Below are 14,699 nucleotides of genomic sequence, written 5' to 3' on the forward strand. Positions count from 1 at the left end.
TGTATATATTCGGTTCCGTTTGTCTTTAATGTTCAAGATAACTCAAAAAACGATTTAAAGGAATGATTTTCTAATTCTAAATAGCATATTATAAATTTGGGGGTGAGGACAAGGTCAGAAATTTGTTTAGTGTTCAAAACAACAACAGGGATTATTATCAAGCCTGATTGATGTTTATAATATAAAATGGAAAAGGTGAACTCAGTTTTCCCTTCGGCAGTTTTTTTTTGAGAAAACAAAAAAAAAACATGACAACGTTGACCAAAAACAAGCATCCAGTCATTTGATGAAATCACTGTAGATTTATACATATTACTTGTGTGACACGACAAGTGTATAATATGAACTAAAACAAAACACACAAATACAGATGCATTGTATTCACATCAGGTGAAAGAATAGAATAACTTGAGAAATTATACTTATGTTTTCAAAATGTAGAAACTCGTATAGTTGAACCTTTTCATGTTATTTGCAGGCGGCCTGTAATGACACGCGCACGATGGCCTCACACTTCTGCGATCGAGGCTTCAAACCCAGTTCTGATTCATTTCTGCATCACCTTTTTTCTTAATTGACCTTCAAAGATAACTTTATTCATGCATTGAACCCTTAGAGAAGATTTCCCACCCTTGATATTGATGTCTTTTCCCAGCTAAAATCCAAGTTCTTGTTGGGTTGCATCTCTTCGTTCTTTTTCACTCAATTTTGACATTTGAACCTCAAAGGTTTTGTCGAAAGCGCTGTAGTCCACGCGGAAGGCGCCTTTCTCCAACGATATGCACGACTCAAAGCGGTGTCCCCACAGGACCTCGTCCTCCGTGTAGGACGTCCTGGCCTGGCAGGTCATGCCTAAGAAGCAATGAGAAATGATATTTAATCAACCTCATGACTATGTTCTTAAAGTTACTGGCAAAGGTGAACGTCGCATTTGAAGATAATGTACAAACCCGAGGCTTCCACGATCCCCTCCAAGATAACGATGATCTCGAAATTCTCCCTCTTGAAACGGCGAGCCCCCACCTCCCAGAAGGGGCTGCTTTGGTCGATGACATGGGTGATGGTCTGGGGCTCCACCAGCAGCAGTCGATCGCCGCCCGTGTCGTAGCCCAAGTTGAGTTCTGACTGCTCCAACGGGATGAACTCGCCCTCCTTAGTCTGCCTGGATTTGATGAGCTTCGCCCTGATCTTGGCGTCCACCATGTGGCTTTCCCGGAGGTCCCCGATACGGAAGAGCATGCACAACTTGTCGTCCCGCTCGCATACGACGCAGCGTTTGCTGAAGATTAAGGTCAGCGCCCTCTGCTGGGGCCGGGAGATCTTAACGAACATGCAGCCCACCATTAGCGCGTCAATGATGGAGCCTATGATGGACTGCGCCATCAGGAGCACGACCCCTTCCAGACAGTTGGCCGTCACCATCCTGTACCCGTAGCCAATGGTCCTCTGGCTCTCCAAAGACAGCAGCAGCGCGGACAGAAACCCATCCACGTTTTCGTAGCAAGGGCGCCAATGTTGGTCGTGCATGTGCGCGATATCGCCTCGCGACCAAGCGCCCAAGAAGTAGATCCAGCCAAAGGCCAACCACGTGAGAATGTAGCACATGGTGAAGATGAGAAGGAACCAGCGGTATTTGAGGTCCACCAGTGTGGTGAAAATATCTGAAATGAAGCGCCTTTTGTCCTCAATCGGCCCTAAATTGACCCTGCACTTGCCGTCTTTGCTAACGTAACGCTGCCGGCTGCCGGCGGTCAAGTGCGCGGACTGGGGGTCGCCCAAGAGCTTGCGCCGCTTTCTCTCCGTCTTTGAGCCGTTCGCTGTCTCTGGTGTATGGAGGGTAAAGTTGCCGCTACTGATGGACCCCCTGGATTGCCACCTGGAACTGAACCGTTTCAGTTTGCTGCCTTGGTGCAAATGCTTAGGCTTGGAGGCCACCTCCAATGTTTCCAGCGGAGACATTTGGGGGTCACGCTGCTGGGAGGACATTGCCGTCTGACTGCGGCGACTCTCAATCTGCGACTGGGTGTCCTCCTCCTCGAGAGAAAGTGAAAAGGATGAGCAGAGAAAAATATTTCCATAGGAACGCATGTATTCTTTCTATGCTTTATAATGTGTACTTTTAAATAGCTTCCGCTCGTTGCTCGGTTCGGTAAAACGGTGGTGCCTCTACTTACAAAATTATCCATCCGTTTTTTTGTCAGTAGAGGCATATTTTACTTTTATTTTTAAGCTTTTCAAAAAAAAAATCATGAGCTATTCTCACTGTATCTAAAAACCTTCATTTGAATTTTCTCGATAAAAGAAGCATTGCTTTATGGAGTTAGCATGTTCTCTTGTCTGCGACGTTGACAAGGATTTACTTTTGCAGGCCGCACAAAATAATATAGCGACAGTCTGCCCCCTTTGATACCTGAGCAATACATCAGTCTATCCAAAATAAATAAATGCTGATATAAGAACAAGTCATACCTGGTCAGTTATTGATTGAAATTGTGGTGCTGGCAGGTGTTTCCTCGCAGGACTCTCGATCCTTCCGTCGAAACCGTCGCACCGTCCACTTTGAATGGCGGCCCCGTTGCTGCAAACCACAGTGGAGATCATCTCCGAGTGGCACGGAGACGTTTGGATAGGATTGCTGTGGACAATGAAATTAAAAGCGAACTCTCGTTGGCTTTAAGGAACAAATGCCAGATGGTTCACCAGCCTGAGCCGCCATGCTTGAGTATACGTTGAGGCTTCATCAGCGGGAAGGGGTTGCACCACACGTTCTACAAATGGGGGATTAGCGTTAATCCTCAAACTCTATCGGAGAAACTCTGAAGAAGACGTTTGATTGAAAAAGATTACTCAACTGTTTACCAGGAGGCTTAGAAAAAGCTTTGTCCAGATGTGTTCACTTCATTTTTTCCACAACGTGTCACACTGTCCATCTAATTTTTGTAGTGGCAGTACTAATAACGAGTGTCTATCTCGGCTAACTTTGGAACATCTGGAATGTTAAACTGACAAAGCACCAATATATTTTAAATGTAATGATTGAAAAAAGCACAGAATTGGCATCAAATGTTAAACCTGAATAACAGATGTTGGTTACATAATTCCAAGAGTAAACAAATATTTGGGCTACTAAAAAATACAATTTCTGGAGAAATTGCCTGAGGGCACATTGCTCAGTCATTGATTACTTCGTATTGATTTTCGGTCACTTTAAATTAATTTCGAGACATTTATAGGTCAATTGTTGACTAATTGGATGCCATTGACGGAACTAGATGTCCAATCTATTTGACCTAGCAGGGACAAATGGATTGGACGTTTATAGTGATTGATGTGAGGCAATTGGTTGATTTTGGGTCACCTTCTTGTTAATTACTGTACTTAACTATCTGTTATAGTATACTCCCATAGTGCAGAGTAGTATAACTGCGTGTTTTTTGCCAAAAATTGGTTTTGTGAATTTTTGGATGATTATATGAGTCAAAACTAAAACTAGGACAAGTACCATTTAGAAATGTTGAAATGTTACGTACATATTTGCCATTAGAAATGACTGGGGCTTTTTTTGCTAACCAAACCACACAAGGTTCAAACATTTTGTAGTTTGGCAAATCATTTTTATTTACTTCACACTTTACATGGAAAAAGCCTTTTTGTTGTTGTGCGGCACACAAGCAATTATCATGTACAAGCACTTTTGGCGTAAATGTCCAAGGTTTCTTTTCAGTCTTGAATTGGTGGTGGTTGTGATAAGATTTCTATGCTTATGTCCTACTAACTTTCATTTGATTTTGGTCATAGCGACGGCTCTTCTGTCTGTGTTCTGGAACAAAGCTCGAATTAAACTCTTCACCTCCTTGCTCGTGAACTCCAAGGCCAGAGGACCTTTACTGTCTGCCCACCTGAATGCAGGATTACACACATTTGGGTGTTTGGCCTTAAAAAGATATTTCACATACATTTGTTTATCTGCCGGCGTTTGAAATGTGGTACCTGTCGACAATCTCCAGGAGGTTGGCGAGCAGTAGGATGTCTAGTTCCTTGAGGGCATTCCACTTCTTCACATAGAGGGGAACTTCCTCCTGGTACTTCTTGTTCTTGTCATCGTCAGTAAGCGGTACGAAGAGTAGCGGGCCTTCCTCGATGATACGCTGGCAGAGGACATGCAGGTGTTCGCCGTCCTCTGAAGAAATATCCTGGACAAACAAACGTAGAATGCCTTACATTTTTTCCTGCTATTATTTAATTTATCATTATTTTTTTAAATTCATAAAAATGTAAAAATCCATGCACTGAAGAAAAAAAAAGTCATAATCGGGGTGACCCTACTTTGTGATTTTTCAATTATCGCGGCCATGTTTGGTCTACATTAAACGCGATATTCGACACAAATATATATGATGGATTTGAACAGAACTACTACAAACCTCCAGCATCATAATCTTGGCAATTATTTCCATGATGGCTGTGTCGAGGAGGGTGCCTATGGCTTTGCAGTAGATGGTGGGTGGTAGGACGTCCTGCCACACCGTCCCCAGCTGTTTCAACTGGTGGATCACCTGCAGGCAACCAGGTGTACGACGCGGCATTACGAAGGTATGAGACCTGGAAGCTCCTGTCCCCTTTGGCCCACCTGCCTCACGGCCTTGCCGGCCGCTTTATTGTTGTCGGCGTCGTCCAGGTTGCAGAAGTTGTGAGCGCTGGAGAGTCGCTCCAACATTTCCCCTTTCTGGATGTTCATCTGATTTAGGAAGCACTGAGCCCCTGGATAACACGCGCACAAAGTCAGGTTTTTGTTTCCTTTGAATTTCAAGAAGATTTTACCTAATTTCCGGAATGCTGGGACCATGTCAACAAAGGTGAAGAGTCCTTCGTTGAATGGTTGTGGCAGGTGGGGTCTAAAATAGTGACCAAGGGTGAGGAAGTGGTGGGCCAGATACATGCAGTTGTTGTGCTGGATGGCAGCCAGGTGGGGAAACTTTAGAAAGTTCTCCCTAGGGGAAAAAAAGAGAGCTATTTTACCTTTTCTGGAAAAACACATTTGAAAAGCAAAGCTCTCCACATTTAATTTAAAGTTTTTTTCCCGCCCTCAGACTAAATCATACTGTTACAACTTTGAAACATGCAAAAATGAACACGAGACATTTCGTTTTCCCCCTAATGTTTACGGTTACCTAAAAAAAATCTTTTGAGGAAAAAAGCCTTGTTCATTTTCAACTGCAAAAAGCACAACACTTAAAATGTATAAAATGCTACTTTTTCTATATATATTTTTTGTCCCATTCACCCAATTATATTATAAAAAATACAAAATGGAGGCGCATTAAAGTTATCAAAAAAAACAGGTTTAACCAAAATTTGACAAAAACTTCGCAATACATTTCCAAAGGTGCAGACAACCCTCACAAAGTGTCATTATTTTTTTTTTTTTTTTTTTTTAAATCCTCGAATATCACCAAAATACAGAGGAAGTAATGCAAAATGAAAATATACAGTAAAAGCAAGGCCCCCAATTCATTTTTCCGTCTTACTTGTGGTACGTTGGCACAACGTCATAGAAGAACTCGAACATGTTTCGGACCGTGAAAAACAGTTGTGACGCGCTGGGGAGAAAAAAAAAGGGAGATACGTGATCAACTACCTTTTTAAATGACAATCTGATTCAAAGGTTTCTTTCTTAGGAGGTGAATGACTGCGGTTGAAAGAGCGCCGGTTTAAACGCACCACTGAGGGGAGCTTTTGATCGCCTCCTCCAGCGTGTTGAGGGCCAGCTCCATCAGATTCTGCACAGACTCGCTAATGCGACACGGTGGCAGACACATGGTCCACGGCGACAACTGGCTCTCGTTCTCCGTGGTGGGCATTGGGCTGATTTCCACGCTGGGGGATTCCTGCTTCACTCGTGGCAAATTGTCAGGGCTGGCTTGCTCGCTGGGGACTTCCTGCTTCACACGTGGCAACTTGTCAGGAGTAGGAAGCTTGGGGAGACGCAGCTTGGACTCTGGTGTGATCTGAATGAAAAATACAAAGAGAGATGATTAGCATTAGCCGTGAAGCGAAAGGATATTTCATTGGCTACATTTCATTAATTGTGCTATACCTTGACAGTGCTGTGCATTTGGGCCAACATGAGTTTGCGTGCCACGACAATGACATCCAGGCTCTTCTTATTGGCGAAGTGACAGTTGACATCTCGGGCGTATTTCAGAAGGTTTGTGGACTCCTTTTGGAGAAACTTCATTTCCACCAGAGCCTTCTCAAACTCTTCGGTCTCTTTGATCACCTGTCAAAAATACACGAAGAGTTGTTTGCTGGCTCTTAAATGTGCAGCAGTAACAGGGCAGTCAATGTGTGTACTGTGTTGTATTTTTCCAGCTGGCTGCTCTTAGTAGGGATGGAGTGGAGCAGACACTCGTGGATAATGCAGCGGGAAAGTTCCTCCCATATCTGCTCCCCCAAGATGGTTGACAGCATTTTATCACCAATGGCAACGTCTGGGGAAAATAACAACAGAATGTAAGAAGAAATAGTTGAAGCACATTTAGAATTAGGCGATTAAATAGTGGCTTGGATGGCAAAGGAAGTGAAGTAAAATGGCCATCAGTTTTGAACAGTTCTTCACCAATTACGGAGTCCTACTGAAAAAAGCTTTTGTTCTGTTTTTTTTTTTTTTTTTGATGAGATGGTCTGAAACTTTTGATCAGCTAATAAACAGCCCATTTCAGTTTAGTTGTTTTTAATAAATTAGTTCCGTAATTTTCTCTTTGTTACACTCCCTTTTTTTGTTTTGCATATTGTAGCTCTACTTAAAACCTCATTAAGATCCTAATATGTTAAAGTTAAATTCAAGATATTTTTTTCAACTGGACTGTACCTGTTATCTTTTCCAGCCTAACTTACCTAGGTTTTCATGAAGCGTCTTGAGCACCTTGAGCACCTCACGATAGACCTGCGACGGAGTGGTATGCTCCTCGTGACACCCCTTTCGCTTATTGAAGGTCAGGACAACCACTTCTCCCTGCTGCTTTTTCACTGACACGGACAGTGATGGGTGGAGTATCAAAGGCTTCAACATGTACTTCAGCAGCACCTGACCTGAACACACACGGAAGCAGTGGGGTGGACCATACCATCTTTGATACAAAAATAAAGTGGTGCTCAACCTGACTAGTTTTCAGAAGCGGCTCAGAAAATGAACGAATGAATATTTGTGTTGCTGTTTGCTCTCACTGAAAAGATTGATCTTGCATGGAAGGTCCCTCTGGATAGCCAACGCTTGCAGGACGCTCTCCTTTGCAGAATTGTGGCTCAGACACAGCTCCACTTTTAGTAGGAAGGCCACATTTTCAGGCTCTGTTGGTAAAAAAAAATGATATATTCATTTTCTATCCTCTCGGTTCTCACAATAGCCCAGCCTGATTTTGTAGCTCATTAATACTGTACATACAGTATTAAATGCTTTTATATTTTTTGACACGGGCGCTCTAAAACTAATTTTGGGAGTGTGTGCACTATTATTGCACTTTCCTCAATTTCTTATCTGCAGTCATATTCGTTCTTTTGCCCTCTGTAGTCAAAACTGGGATGTCAATGACAGTCAATATATTAACAAGGAACCTTAAGTACCCCAAAACCAATAGAAGATAACCTGGAATTGGCCAAAAAAATCAGCATAAAGCAACCAAGACACAGAAAACAGCTCAGCTGTTCTTCCAAATTCAACAAGAAATGATCCAAAATTTACAGAAAGTGGCCTGTACCCTAAAATGACAAGGAAATGACACAAAATGAACTCACTGCCTGCCATTGACAACGATAGAGGTCAAATTCACTAAAACTGGCTGTGCATGCTCATCTTTGAATGCCATTAAGTTACCTTTTTATGGTAAAAAATAAACGGGTCTGGCTCACGAGAGCTAGTTGGCATGGATGTGGCCCACCAAACTAAGTTTGACACCGCTACAAGAGACTATAATTTTCTTCCTGACCCTTTAAGGGAGGTAATTTCCAAATGACGAGCTGCTTCCATTCTTCTCCCAGATGATACACAAGGTTTTCCCTTTGCATGATCAACTCTGAGCGGAGAGCGTTGATGAGTGGCAGCTCCGTGTCCTTCCACGCTTTGAGGGACTCCATGCATGTTCTCGCCTGGAAAAAGCCAAAGACACTTTGACCAATGTCTTCTGTTGTACAATCTCCAGAGGCTCACATTTTCTACACCCCAGTAGAGTTGAAGAGTGCATTTAGGTATATTCATACAGTATTAAATTTACATACCCTTTCCAGCTCGTTAGCAGCATCAACATACTCCTTTTCCAAAAGGGATTTGTTGGCTTTTTCCATTGCATAGTGAAACTGAGAAACACAGACAGTACTTTTCCATATCATCATTGCATTTGACTTGATCGATCACTATAAATGGACCTTTAACTCATTGGGGAAAACCACTTGACTGTACCCTTTAGAATTTAGGTTAGTGTAATTTGCTACGTACTTCTCTCAAGTGTCCAAGAAGGGAAATGAGAAGTGCGTTCCTCTCCAGCTGTTGCTTCAACTTTGTATACTCAGCTGCAGCATCATTGATATTTGGTTGAACCTGGAGTGTAAAACAGTGGCACATTTACACAGTGTTTAGTGGTTTTTTGTTATCTAATTATTGTAATCCCATTTTTTTAGCATACCTGTGTCTCCATATGTTTTTTAAGGGTGTCCATTTCTGTGGAAACCTCATCAACCTGTACCAGGAGCTCCTCAGATACTTCCAGTCTCGGTAGTAAGTCATTATACCGCTTGTTTAGCATGCAAGATACTTCTGCCTACAATACAGAGAAAAGTTCTGATGCAACAATATTTTTAAAAATGTTTTATAAAATATTTGTTTCAGATGTTATTAGTTATGCAAATAATACGATATTATAATGTCTACAGCTGGATTGTCGTAATATTTACAGTCAAACGTGAACGTATATATTCTATTTTTACGCGAGCGTCATTTGTTACTGCTCGTTCGAACTTTCAGCAACTTAGCATCATGTTTGCTAATGCTCAGCTAGCATGGTGTTACCTTGGTATCGTCGATCTTGCGCGACAGTTTGCTGATTTTACTGGACAGATTTTCTTTCTCCAATTTGCCAGAGTTGATGAGGACTTCGGTGACAAACGACGACATTGTCCTACGCTAGGTTGTGTTGACATATGTTTTTAATTTTCTCTATTTATTTATGATATAAAACTATGACAGAAACACAGCTCGCGCCAGGAGTATGATTGGGCCAGGCCAAGAGGAAGAACCGCCCTTCGTTGTTGTTGTTGTTTTTTAAAATGGTAAACATTACCTGCATGGGCGTTCAAAGGCATATAAAAATAAACATCAATAAACAGCAACTATCGTTAAAAACCGTGGCCAATTTCTAATTTAAAACGATTGATCTGTTCTCATAATAACATTCAATAGGTGGCAGTGTTGGGTCTGGTTTGTAATAAGTACAACTAGAAGAAGACACCATCTTGTCTCTATGGAAACAACTAAAAGCTATTAGCAGTGCATGGCTCTTTACTTATGCTAATATTTTTATCTCGGGAAATAAATTGATCTTTATAATTTTGTGAGGAAGGTTTAAGTAATTAGATGATGTACTAAGGAAAATGTAGAATAAATAACAGGGATGTTTCTGTCCTAGAAAATAGAGCACTAACTAAGGAGCTAGCATGTTGCTAATGTTTAGTAAGTAATCCCTCATGTCGGTCTGGTCTAACAGTGATACCGGGGAGGCTGTATACCGGTCTCTTGATGATATCAAGAATCTGAGAATAAGGTTCGTAATGATGTTGAATTATTTTCAATTTCCTAGTTAAACTGTGGGTTTTGTTACCGTATTTTACCCTGTACTATCGAATTATTATTGGCATACAGTCTACATTTTATATGCTACACTCAAAATGTTAGTGTCATGAAATTGAGTTAAAAACAAGTTAAAACGCACTAATAATGGAAATTACAAGTGTGCTCATGGAAGGAATTAAACCTGTATCTCAAGATACCACTGTATTTTTAATATGATCAATTAAGAGTGTCCTTGGAGAGGGTGACCACCACAGCAACTCTCTCCCAGCAACTCCAGCAACAGGTTTTGTCCCAGCAGGATGGCGAGGCCGTTGAACTGGTACCTCTTAGATCACAAGCCCAGTTTGGTGAGAACTTTTTTTTATGTATGTGCAATGTGTGGTAGTGACAGTTTTCTTCAAGTAATCAATCCATGTCATTTTTCTAACCAGGTGATACAGAGGAGGCTGCCATTGTTAGCTGGCAAGAAAAGCTTTTCAGTCAGGTATTGATAAAAAAAAACTAGTATATGATGATGATGGTGGTTCTGAAAATCTGTCTCTTTGCAGTATGAGATGGAACTGTTCCAAAACGAGATGGCATGCCAGAGCCCACTGGACCGGCAGTACCACAAAGAGGTCGTGGCCCTGACTAAGGCCAAAGGTCGGCGAAACTGCAGGATTTTCACCTACACAGATTACGATCGCTACACCACCTCTCGTCCGCTTGAGCAGGTGGTAGGTTGTCAGCCACTCTGTAAGATAATTAAAAAATACACAGTTTTGGTTGACCTTTGAAAGGAAGAGGTTAATGTCTCAGGGCCGCTGTCTTTTTCTGGATATTTTTTAAAACCCTTTGTAGGGCATTCATTGAACTCATGCAATGAAATAACCCCAAACAGTTAATAGCTGTAACTTGGTGCATCTTTGTTTTTCTTCCTCTATTTGAAAGATGCAAGGAAATGATTTATTCAGCACAACAAAGTCAAAACCCACCTTCCTGGCTGAACGGATGCCCACTGTACGACACAGAAGGCAGGACCGCCGAACCATGTGTGTGACTCACTACCTCTCGTTCCTCTAAATCAGTGCTTCTCAAATAGTGGGGCGGGCGCCCCTAAACAAACAGAAAAGAATTGAGAAGCACTGCTCTACGTGAACATTTAAGGTGTGTTTGAAAGAGGATAGATTTGTTGTTTGTTTCCCAGGGACTCCAGTTTTTCCAAGTCAAAGATCATTACCTGGGAGCCGACCGATGAGTTCAAAAGAAACAGCCATGAGGTGAACAACGTCATGCAGACAATGCACATCATGGGAGACCTGGGGCCTCCAGGAGGGTAATGGCCAGAACACACACACACACACACACACAATTTAAAAGATTGTAATGGAAAGGACAATATAAACCGTTCCTACTTTCTAAAAAATCATGCTGTGTAAGGTATATATTGATTTCGTCCCTTCATGTCACCACATTTTTTAAATTTATTTCCAATTCCCAAAACATACAAAATCAAAATGATACTAATCCTACTGACTTTTTACACCGCCTACATTTCACAAAACCAGATAGTCAGTTTTTAGCAAAAAACACCAACAAAATTTAACAAAAACTTCCCCAATACATTTCCAATGGGACATAGGACACCCACAAAAATGTCATTTTTTTCTTTAAAAAAAACTTTGAATTGCCCCAAAATCCACAGGAAGTGATTCAAGTGAGTTTACAGACCATAAAACCAAGCATCTCGACATAATTCCTCCAGAAATTGCATTGTCTAGTCTTATATTATTATCATCTTAGGTTGGGCCAGAAGCAGAATGAATTCTTGCTGTTCACCGTAAAAACAGACGGCAACGGAACCATTATCGTAAAACCCGACTTCAACAAGGGCAAAGAGCCCTACAGGCAAGTTCATTAAAATTCAGGATTTGAAGTTGAGTTTTGAGAGCCAATTTTGTTGTATTCCTTTGCAGGATAGCAACCTCTGGGACCATCAAAGACATTTGGCATCTAACCATTGAAAATGTATCATTAACCATGAAATCTGAGGACAAGGATAGAGAGAACCACTTGTACAATGATGTGAGTATAGTATATACATTTTTTGGAATGATTGCTGGTACTTTCCTGACATTGACGGAGAAAGCTCGCCCTGAATGTCAGTTATTCAGTTAAAACAACTGTAACGGTGTGTAAGGTTCAATTGATTTAACACACTTACTTCGGTCTAAATTGCAGCTCTATGTGAGGCACAAGGAGTTCCCAAACAGCCTTGTCGGACAGGACTTTGAAATGGTAAGTTATTTGAATAATTTGGGAAAATTCAGAAAAATGTGTTGCAAAATACATGATATTGACTCAGTGCTCTTGATGATGATATAATTTAAACTAGTTTGTCACTAGTAGACCTCCAATCCATTTGAACTGTGAGGGTTGGCAGCTAATGGGTTGAAAACACGTGTTTATGTTGGAGATATTATTTACTATTTAATTCTCACAACATTATGAGTCACATCCTAAATATTGAAATATACAACTATATTTTTTTGATGGATTACGACTTTACTGTGATACTTCTTAATGGTATTTAAACTTAACATTAAATTCCGTTTTAACATTTTAAATCGTATATCTTAGTTTGAAGTCGATATTTTGGCATGACAGAAATTAGACTTTTTGTTTGTTTTTGTTTGACATTTTCATGAGATATCGCAAATGACAATTTTAGCCATGAAGTTTTAAAAATGAAACTGTTTTCTTTTAGCCTCCTTCGGGTGTTCTACGCTACCTGATGAACGGCGAAATTGGTGAGAATGACTCGGCCTGTTTTTTTAATGCAATTCCAAAGTGTCTCCATTTGGAATTCAAGTCCTTTCCTTCTTTGTACCTGCCCAGTGTCTGCCAAGGGTTTTGAATATAATAACCTATACGTTCACTTCATCATGGAGCTGGCAAACAGTAAGCTGCCCTTCTTTTTGACATCCCTGACACAAGGCCTTAAAATAACGGTTATTTTTATGACCTAGACTGGTCAAGTTTACCAACACAGTCCCACTATGGAGTCACTCACACTTCTCATACCAAATCAATAGGGAAGGTACGTCGTTAGCCAAGTTAGTAAACACATTTAACCACAGCACAGATGCTGACATTTTGTGGAATTATTCCAACAGGACGATGTGGCATATTTCGGATACCCGTTCACCTTTGAGGCGTTCTACATGAGTGAAAAAGAAAGTGAGGGTTAGTGTTGGACACATTTCAGCGGCACCCATGGAATGCGCAGGGATACGAACCATCGCGTTTCCTGTCGTTGCAGACTCAAGTCTCCAGTGGCCCGTGTTGTATTTCAAGGTTCTCTCACTGGACTCGTGGCAGCGATATCGAAACGAAGGCTACGGCTATTTGCTCTTTCCTTCCACGCCTGGTACATTAATAAGAGGACTGAATTTTCATAAAGTTCTTCTGCATCAAAATGCACATACTTTTACTGTATTGTCATTGAATCCGGTATTTTTTTTTCTATCCACTTATAACCATATGTCAACAAAGTACATGCTATTACTGTTGAATAGACTAATGACTGTTATTTTGCAAATGTTTGTGCATGTGTGATTATCAGGTAAACACATACTGACATGTCACACATGGAGACCCTTTCAAAAGAGGAACGTCTCGGCATTAAGGCGCGTCTTCATCGGCGATTCCCCAGAATTGGAGGACCACAGCTATGTGAGGATACCGGAGAATTTTAAGGTAGGCTCGGAAATGTATGTACAGACCACAAATATGCATATTGCAACACAAATTATTTCTCATAAATGTAGGGAGAGAGGCTAAGTCGTTTTGGGTTTCGTACCAAAACCTCGGGCAGTGTGACTTTTAACCTTCACTGCATACAACAATCCAGGTAGTAAATATTTTGGAGAATTTTGAAATCAACTTTTCCATTTTCACTTTATTTACTACATTGTTTTTATGTTCTTAAGGGCTTTCGTGAATTCCACTACCTTAAGGAAAAAGTATCAGAATACTTTGGACCAGGCCCAAGGATTCAGTCATCATGAGAGTCTTTTAAACACCATGGGTAAGCAGAGGATTCCTATTAAAATAAAATAAGAGAAACTGTAAAAAAACAGCATTTCATCACATTATAAATATTATAATATGTAACATTTTGATGACACACCTATTTGATTTCTCCAGAGGCGTTTCAACGGGCCAGAAAAAAAATGCAAGAAGTCCGAGAAAGTCTTCCCATAGAGTTCATTGCCTCTGTCTCCCAAATCCAATTATGATCATTGTGACAGAACTCCCAGTGGGTTTCACAAAAAATTGTGGGTGTGGCCAAAAAACTGAGGTTGGTAAGCCAGCATAGTAGTTTTACTGGTGCATGCAGTCAAGAGACGGTAAGGAAATAGAATTAAAGCCAACAAGGCCTCAATCCTGTGCGGTCCTGTCATGACCGTCACAATCATCTGACGAGAGGTGACTGTTGTTGTGCGGCCTTTGCGACTGCACTGTCTAACTTATAACTATGCCTTTTCTTGCTACTGTCACAATGAAATTTCCCGAATACGGGATGAATAAAGTTATCCAATCCAATCCAATCTTATTTGCCAATAAAATATATTAAAAAGCCGTTATGTTGTACACAAAGTCATGTCAATGTAGTACTACGCATACTGTATTTGCTGCAATGCTAAGTTTTCCATGTTTGATACTTTTTACCCCCTTTATAAATGGACATAACTATTCTTGTATGTAATGCTTTTTTATGCGTCAATAGGACTTTGACAAATGATCATAATTTTTTTTTTACTGCACTTTGGCCTCAATTTCATTTTCTGCTCTTGCAAATGACCGGTTATTCACA

General features: G+C 40.9%; 3 protein-coding genes across 6 annotated transcripts; 1 reads left to right on the forward strand and 2 right to left on the reverse strand.

The window, feature by feature from the left end:
* Nucleotides 1-330: 330 nt before the first annotated feature.
* Nucleotides 331-2,723, reverse strand: LOC144067968 (G protein-activated inward rectifier potassium channel 3-like). 2 transcript variants are annotated; one of them, XM_077592095.1, is made up of 3 exons: nt 2,470-2,723; nt 951-2,031; nt 331-852 (listed from the first exon to the last, which is right to left on the reverse strand). In XM_077592095.1, the coding sequence occupies exons 1-3, from the start codon at nt 2,599-2,601 to the stop codon at nt 656-658; spliced, it is 1,410 nt and encodes a 469-aa protein (XP_077448221.1). In that variant the 5' UTR covers nt 2,602-2,723; the 3' UTR covers nt 331-655. The 2 variants fall into 2 exon arrangements, with proteins under 2 accessions (XP_077448221.1, XP_077448220.1); XM_077592094.1 differs by having other exon boundaries at nt 951-2,034.
* Nucleotides 2,724-3,592: 869 nt separating this feature from the next.
* On the reverse strand, nt 3,593-9,431 carry zw10 (zw10 kinetochore protein). Of its 2 annotated transcripts, XM_077592081.1 has the most exons (16): nt 9,062-9,428; nt 8,679-8,813; nt 8,492-8,593; nt 8,275-8,352; nt 7,986-8,145; nt 7,228-7,350; nt 6,898-7,092; nt 6,355-6,491; nt 6,098-6,280; nt 5,722-6,008; nt 5,529-5,600; nt 4,822-4,991; nt 4,631-4,761; nt 4,425-4,556; nt 3,991-4,193; nt 3,593-3,899 (listed from the first exon to the last, which is right to left on the reverse strand). In XM_077592081.1, exons 1-16 carry the CDS (start codon nt 9,164-9,166, stop codon nt 3,779-3,781), a joined length of 2,334 nt encoding a protein of 777 aa, XP_077448207.1. In that variant the 5' UTR covers nt 9,167-9,428; the 3' UTR covers nt 3,593-3,778. The 2 variants fall into 2 exon arrangements, with proteins under 2 accessions (XP_077448207.1, XP_077448208.1); XM_077592082.1 differs by lacking the exons at nt 3,593-3,899; nt 3,991-4,193 and having other exon boundaries at nt 4,635-4,761; nt 9,062-9,431.
* On the forward strand, nt 9,044-14,584 carry mks1 (MKS transition zone complex subunit 1). Of its 2 annotated transcripts, XM_077592089.1 has the most exons (18): nt 9,044-9,812; nt 10,067-10,188; nt 10,273-10,325; nt 10,390-10,557; nt 10,772-10,872; nt 11,028-11,156; nt 11,624-11,728; nt 11,797-11,905; nt 12,062-12,118; nt 12,588-12,630; nt 12,719-12,781; nt 12,850-12,920; nt 12,997-13,066; nt 13,143-13,250; nt 13,446-13,579; nt 13,651-13,733; nt 13,813-13,910; nt 14,030-14,584. In XM_077592089.1, exons 1-18 carry the CDS (start codon nt 9,736-9,738, stop codon nt 14,119-14,121), a joined length of 1,683 nt encoding a protein of 560 aa, XP_077448215.1. In that variant the 5' UTR covers nt 9,044-9,735; the 3' UTR covers nt 14,122-14,584. The 2 variants fall into 2 exon arrangements, with proteins under 2 accessions (XP_077448215.1, XP_077448216.1); XM_077592090.1 differs by lacking the exons at nt 9,044-9,812; nt 10,067-10,188 and having other exon boundaries at nt 10,276-10,325; nt 10,390-10,483.
* Nucleotides 14,585-14,699: the final 115 nt, after the last annotated feature.

This window comes from Stigmatopora argus, chromosome 22 (assembly GCF_051989625.1).
Source record: "Stigmatopora argus isolate UIUO_Sarg chromosome 22, RoL_Sarg_1.0, whole genome shotgun sequence".
Classification (NCBI taxonomy): Eukaryota; Metazoa; Chordata; class Actinopteri; order Syngnathiformes; family Syngnathidae; genus Stigmatopora; species Stigmatopora argus.

What these genes read in the sequence shown, in the direction of transcription:
- mks1 (XM_077592089.1), top strand. Translation starts at nt 9,736, where the DNA reads ATGTCGGTCTGGTCTAACAGTGATACCGGGGAGGCTGTATACCGGTCT. An exon ending in AAGGGCAAAGAGCCCTACAG is followed by an intron (nt 11,729 to 11,796) that starts GCAAGTTCATTA and finishes ATTCCTTTGCAG; the next exon opens with GATAGCAACCTCTGGGACCA. An exon ending in CATCATGGAGCTGGCAAACA is followed by an intron (nt 12,782 to 12,849) that starts GTAAGCTGCCCT and finishes TTTATGACCTAG; the next exon opens with ACTGGTCAAGTTTACCAACA.
- LOC144067968 (XM_077592094.1), bottom strand. Translation starts at nt 2,601, where the DNA reads ATGATCTCCACTGTGGTTTGCAGCAACGGGGCCGCCATTCAAAGTGGA. An exon ending in TTCAATCAATAACTGACCAG is followed by an intron (nt 2,035 to 2,469) that starts GTATGACTTGTT and finishes CTTTCTCTCGAG; the next exon opens with GAGGAGGACACCCAGTCGCA. An exon ending in GGGGATCGTGGAAGCCTCGG is followed by an intron (nt 853 to 950) that starts GTTTGTACATTA and finishes ATTGCTTCTTAG; the next exon opens with GCATGACCTGCCAGGCCAGG.
- zw10 (XM_077592081.1), bottom strand. Translation starts at nt 9,166, where the DNA reads ATGTCGTCGTTTGTCACCGAAGTCCTCATCAACTCTGGCAAATTGGAG. An exon ending in GTTGTGCCAACGTACCACAA is followed by an intron (nt 4,992 to 5,528) that starts GTAAGACGGAAA and finishes TTTTTCCCCTAG; the next exon opens with GGAGAACTTTCTAAAGTTTC. An exon ending in CCAAGATTATGATGCTGGAG is followed by an intron (nt 4,194 to 4,424) that starts GTTTGTAGTAGT and finishes TTGTTTGTCCAG; the next exon opens with GATATTTCTTCAGAGGACGG.